Source organism: Sinocyclocheilus anshuiensis, unplaced genomic scaffold (genome assembly GCF_001515605.1).
Source record: "Sinocyclocheilus anshuiensis isolate Anshui unplaced genomic scaffold, SAMN03320099.WGS_v1.1 scaffold1647, whole genome shotgun sequence".
Taxonomy (NCBI): Eukaryota; Metazoa; Chordata; class Actinopteri; order Cypriniformes; family Cyprinidae; genus Sinocyclocheilus; species Sinocyclocheilus anshuiensis.
This window is the reverse complement of record NW_015549848.1, coordinates 537,099-543,550: the sequence shown is the minus strand read 5'-3', so window position 1 is coordinate 543,550 and position 6,452 is coordinate 537,099. Positions and strand designations below refer to the sequence as shown.

The 6,452-nt window shown below is 36.8% G+C and overlaps 1 protein-coding gene across 1 annotated transcript in view; it reads right to left on the bottom strand.

Annotated features, from left to right (window-relative positions):
• Positions 1–363: 363 nt before the first annotated feature.
• LOC107660900 (fibroblast growth factor 18-like) overlaps positions 364–6,452 on the bottom strand; it is a 22,368-nt gene continuing 16,279 nt past the window's right edge. The window contains exons 2-5 of the mRNA XM_016450332.1: positions 4,730–4,769; positions 3,791–3,968; positions 2,704–2,810; positions 364–1,379 (exon numbers count right to left, since the gene is read on the bottom strand). Of these exons, the coding sequence (XP_016305818.1) occupies positions 1,110–1,379; positions 2,704–2,810; positions 3,791–3,968; positions 4,730–4,769 (595 nt within the window). The 3' untranslated portion in view covers positions 364–1,109. The remainder of the gene's footprint in view (positions 1,380–2,703; positions 2,811–3,790; positions 3,969–4,729; positions 4,770–6,452) is intronic.

The following is a 6,452-nucleotide window of genomic DNA, read 5'->3' as shown; positions in this document are numbered from 1 at the left end:
TATATATATATAAATTTCCATGACTTTTTGATAATTTATTAATTTCCATTACTTTTCCATGTCTACAAATCACTTTTAAATGAACGTCACAATATGGAAGTAAAGATCTGACGCTTATACCGTTTTTTGCTAATTTAAATTATTATTGTCGTACTGTTGTAATATGGACATGAATTTGTGTTTGCATTCTTTCAAAATCACTCCAATACTTTGACGTCACTGATGCAAAAGTCATAAAAAATAATAATACATTTCATTTTTATGAATAATAATATTAATATAGATTATATAATAACAAAATATTTATTGGATTTTATTAAGCTATAATAATTAATAATAACTTAAAGCTGTTGCATGATTTTGCATGACCCGGAATATAATGCATGTGTCATAATGAACTTTTTATGGTGTTTTTTTGTCCTTTCGAGAGCTTGACAGACATGTTAACTATGAACTGTAGTCTGAAAAACAGACGTGCTATTCTCTATTGCAGTGGGGGGAAAAAAAACATATGGTTTGGAGCGACTTGAGGTGAGTAAATGATGCCCAAATGTTCATTTTTGTTTGAGGGTGTCCTTTAAGGCAGGTCTTATCCCAGGAGCTCCCATATAACAGTAGCCCTTCTGTCTTAGTTTCCAATCTTTCTTTCTTTCTTCCGCAGGTTCAGGGATTTCTGCTCCTCTCCCTTAGGCGGGATCACGTCCAAGTCTTCTTGTCTTAGGAAAGTTGCCACACGATCGGCGTCTACAGGCCAATGTGCTTGTGTTTTGTTTCATGTCTTCATTGTGGGCCGCTCACTGGATGCGCAGCCCAATGCTTCCTCCGCTCATCTGCTGGGCCAGACGTTTGCTTGTGTTTGCTTTGGTTAGTCATCTCCGTGTCTGAAGTAAGCTGTCTTAACCACAGCTCTGGTGTAATTTAGCTAGTATTTATTATTAGGGTTGTAGAGGTCCAACCCAGTGGAATATAAAGTGATGCTATCGCATCGTCTGTTCAAATAAGACAAGACGGTCCTGCTTCGCATTAGTAGTGTCATTTTCACTGGGACTGTCTTTTGGTTTGTTCCTCGTCCTCATGCAAACGTTAGCAGTGGGACATTGGCATCGGCATTAGCGCGGTCGTGCCGCTCGGACTCTCTTGCTCCTCTTGCTGACGGTGGTGAAGCGGAATGGTGTTAAATCCGGCTGCTCTCCGGGTGGGAAACGCTTCATGAAGTGGACGTCCTGCTGGTTGGGAAGCGTGTGCGGACCACGGCGAGGGCGCCCTCTTTTGGTAAAGCCCACGTACCACCCAGTGTAGCGCGCCGACATTAGCGCTGTGTAGTTGTTTTCCAGGACTTTCTCGATGAAGACACAGTCTGCACTACGATTGCTGGCCTTCTGGGGAGACAGAAAAGTCCATACACACACATGGAGACAAATGTGTTAGCTTGACCATAAACGTTGTATGTTAATGCATTTAAAGATCCCAAACGTGGACTAAAATTCACAGATATGATTGTTAGATTTGAGATTTCCTGCATTAGTTGTTCTCAATCTTTTTGATTCCATGTAGGTTAATATTGCACATAATGTAAAATAGGACTTAATGTACTGTGTTAATATGAAGGAAATGTATTGATTTTTCACAGGAGTTTTTCCTCATGTTTTGAATTATGCATTACACTGTGTTTTAGGGTTAAGAAATGACTGTAAACTTAGAAACAGCAAATTACCAGTATCCTTTTTTGTTACTTCTGCTGTATTGACAAATTTGCTCGTTTTTGTTTACACAAACTATGAGTGCTAATATATAAAAATAATTATAATAATGATAATTTAATTATTTAATTCCACAAGTTTCAAAATTGAATTTACAGTAGTTCACTTGACATTTTTATTCTTTTATGTGTGTACAGCACTTTGATAAACATTTGCTGTTTTTTAAAAAGGTGCTTTATAAATAAACTTTGACTTTGACTACAGGATTTTTACAGTTTATTTTTCATTACTTTTTGCAATTTTTTAAAAATTATTTTTAAATAGCAATTTCTTAGTCATTTATATAATAACAATTTCATTTTCATTTACATTTTTTAAATTTAATGTAATAATTCCACAAGTGAAAAAAAAATTCCAGTTCATTTTTTAAACTCACAACAGCAATTTCTCAGCCATTTCTATCTGATAAAATATTTTAGCTCTTGCCATAACTAGAAATACATATATTGGTTCTTAAATAAAAATGACACTTGGTAAGGTAACACAATAATTAGGGATGAGCTGTTTTACCTTATTTGAAAGCATATTTTAATAAAATATTGTAGCAGCCAAGCAAATTTTGTCTTTTAAAACAAAAAAAGGATAGTCCACCTAACAATGAAAAATCTGCATCATTTACTCACCCTCATGTTATTTCTAAACCTGTATGACTGACTTTATTCTGTGGAACACAAAAGATGATATTCTGAAGAATGTTGGTAACCAAATAGCTTCGGGTCCCATTGGCTTTCATGGCATTTTTGTCCATATTATGGAACACATTGGAACACGAAACCATTAGTTTACCAACATTCTTCAAAATGTCATCTTTTGTGCTCCACAGAAGAAAGAAATGGCTACTTCTAAAACGTGACAAGTTCTATATTCATATCCTGCCTCAACTTTGTTTCAATAGGTGATACAGGAAAGAAAGAAAGTGAAAGAAATCAGCAGTGAAGTATACCTTGCCTACGAGTTTCCCTCTGCGGTTCATACACAGGTAATAATTAGTTTCCTTCCCTCGGATTCGCACCTGGCTGCCGAAGGTGTCTGCCTCCACTACGAGCTGGGCTTGTAAAGAGACAGGCAGAGAGACAGACGGACGTTACTAAAATATCACTGTGAGCTCTGGTTTTGCAATGACGTAAAAAATTAGTGTTTATAATTTGATGCAATGGATCTGTTTGAGCATCTGCCTTGACTGGCACTATTAAAGGAACACTCCACTATTTTTGAAAATAGGCTCATTTTCGTGTATTTTTTATTTATATCTTAGCTATTTTAGTAAATGAAAATGATAAAATGTTGCTAAAATAGATTCAGGTTTTTTTTTTTTAATTTTATTTCCGTTAACATTTATTTTATTTCAATTAATGAATATTTTATTGCTTTCATTTTAGTTTTCATTAGCTGTAACAACCTGCTAATTAAAGTCTTGTAATAATTTTACAAAGTATCCATGCATTACAATAATAAGAATTTGAGGTAAAAACATGCTTAATTATTCTGAAAATTATTTCTGAAAATACAAAAAAGAAATAATAAATAAATAAATTACATTCATACATTCTGTGCATTTTAGATGTTTTTGTGAGATTCACCCATGAATAAAACAGGCCCATTGTTAGACCTGAGTGCAGATATCCTCTTTCAACTTTCACATCCATTGATTGTGTGCTTCTGAAACAGAGGAGGAGAGGGGGATGGATGAATGGATGGATGGGGGGGGGAGTAAACGAAGATACTGATTGACTGACAAAGGATTTCCAGTCACCAATACTGATATCTAGAGTATGAAAATGTGTGATTGTTTGTAGATATTGGAACTGACACCAGTGGGAATTATGGTGTTGTGGCTAAAATCTAAGATAATAGGTTTATATTATTGTAATGATGTGACTGTCAACAAAAACCTACAAGAAAACAGAATTAATTGGCTTTTTTTCTCTCTGTCTGTGAATCACTGTATCAGCAGTATCCGAGTCTTTGTCTTTTCCTGTTTCCTGTGTGTGTGTGTGTGTGGTCTTTCTTATGTGTGTATGTGTTGTTACCATATTTGTCTCCGTCCTCTCCGCGGGCGCTGATTTTGCGTCCGATCACCTGGACGTGTTTCCCACTGGTGCGGCTGTAAAGCTGGTACACACGATGATGTCGCCGGCTCATGGCGTCTCGTACACGAGTCTGATTCTCCACGTGCACGCTGAAATTCACCCCGTCCACTCCAAACACCTGCAGGCAACAGACCACACACATCCAGTCTTTATTTCCCCTTATATTCTGACATTTTTCTCAAGCAAACTCATTGTGAAAACAAGTCTGAACTCATCTGACAATTTAAAATAATTGTAACACTTTACAATAAGGTTTAATTTGTTGACATTAGTTAACTACTCTACAGTACTTGTACTGAATTCATTAATCTTAGTTTGTTAATTTCAACATTTGCTATATTTTGTTAAATGCAAAAGCTGAATATTTACTTTAGCTAATACACTGTGAACTGACCAAACAAACAACAACAACAAATGTTAACTGAAAAATGAAATGATCAGTAAGTCACTTAGTTTTTCAACATAATCCATTTCAGTGAATTTGAACTTTTGCTATATGAAGGTATATGACATTTCACATGATTTTTAAGTTGGTTTAATGTAATTTGAATTGAAATTACTTGTACAACCAAGTTGGTTATACTTAAAGTCAGAAACTGAATTTACATAGTTGAAATAGGTGGATTTTTTTTCCATGGTGTAACATAAAGATTAATGAATGCTGTAAAAATGTATTTCTCATAGTAGCTAATGCATTAACTAATGCTAACAAATTGAACCTTTTTGTAAACTTTCCACATTAATTAAGTCAGACTATTTTGGTGTAGGATTATGAAGACAAAGACAAATATATTTGAAATAGCATGCACTGATTGAATCATGCACAATAAGACCAGGAATGCCCATTAAACAGGTTATTTTGATTTCAGGTTAACTCACCTGTAGAGGATTACACATGACCAGCATCATCTGGATATACCTGAGGAGCCAGAGAAAGACAAGAGAGCAAACAAGGTCAGGTGAGTGTTACCATGGTAACACAAACAATTCCACCCAGCATCCCAAAGCCCTGCTGACGGATCAGTTCTATGGGGAATGTGAAGTTAAAATGAACATCTTAAGAGCTTGACTCATCCTCCAGTCTGAGTATCATAGTTTATGTAAAGGATTATGTAGAGTTAGACACTCATTATCAAAAACATAAGACATGGGTCTTATGTCGGGCTAGAAGGGTTTATTTAAAATTCCAATCTTTTTGGAAAATTCCAAACGCCAACGTCCTATGTCATCCACCCGGAGCTGCTACCATGTACAACAGTGAGCGCAAGCTAGATTAAATTGATTATTACGTTTTAAATATGGCTATTTTTCGTACAAAAAAGCATCGATTCACTACAGGAGGCCTTTGTTCACCCCCCGGAGCCATGTGAGACTTTTTTTTTAATGGATGGATGCGCTTTATTTCACTTCTTTTTCTTCTGCAACACCCGCTGACTGCCATTAAACAGCTTGGAAGATCAAAGACAATTTTTAATATAACTCCGACTGGATTCGTCTGAAAGAAGGAAGTCATATACACCTAGTATGCCTTGAGGGTGAGTAATTCATGGGCTAATTTTCATTTTTGGGTGAACTAACCCTTTAACTGGGTTTTGATTAAACAAGGTTAAAACACTAAAAAAAAAGAAACATGCACAGATAAATTGTTCACAATAGCATGCATTTAGAAGATATATGATGTGAATTTTAATTTAATGACAGTTCTAAACTGCTTTCCTTTCTTGGTTTAATCGCCACATGTTGTTGGAAAAGGGAAAAGCCTGACATTTGAAGCATAACTCACATTTTCATGGAAACTTGGAAGGCCGTGGGTGTGAGTAAGATTTTAAGCATATAAGAGCAAGTGGATGAGGGCAGTGCTGCAGCTGAAGGGCCCACAGTAAACTTCTCCACCACCACAGGCCCTGTTCTGGCAGGGGACCGCCACTTTGAAATCGAACAGGCCCGCAGGACGGATCAGTGCGTCTGCTCAACATAAGTCAGTGTGAAAAGTCCGATGTTATGACAGCCAACGAGGAGACCACAGGCCCCTACGGGACTAATGCCTGCTGCGGACTCAAACGTCATAAACCAGCGGAGGAATAGATTTCACTTCTGCTCCGAGACGCTTGACGATGACTTGTGCAATTTCTCTGATGTAAAAACACTAATATGCAGAGACAACTAAAAGTAAACCATTTATCGTCTGATTCAACACAGTGAGACAGGCTGTTTGAGCTTCCCGACACACAGAAACATCTTATCAATCATTGGCTTGAGTTCGGAGCATTATGTAAACTAAACTGAAACAACATTGGACTAAATTGAGCTGAATAATGACACTATTGTCTCACAATGCAGTTTCTTAAAATTCCTTCTTATGAGAAATAAAACATACTTGGTTACTAACGTAACCTCGGTTACCTGAGATACGGGAACGAGTAAAGCTTCTTGCTTTAGACGCTATGGGAAAAAGCCTTTTTTCTCCTGAACTGAAGCCTTTTTTATATCATGCAGTGAAACTGCACGGCCATTGGTTCGTGCAGTGTATAAAAAACGAACCAATGGCTCGGCAGCAGAGCTGCACAAGCCTATGGCGACAAAGCCCCCCCGAGCCCGCCAG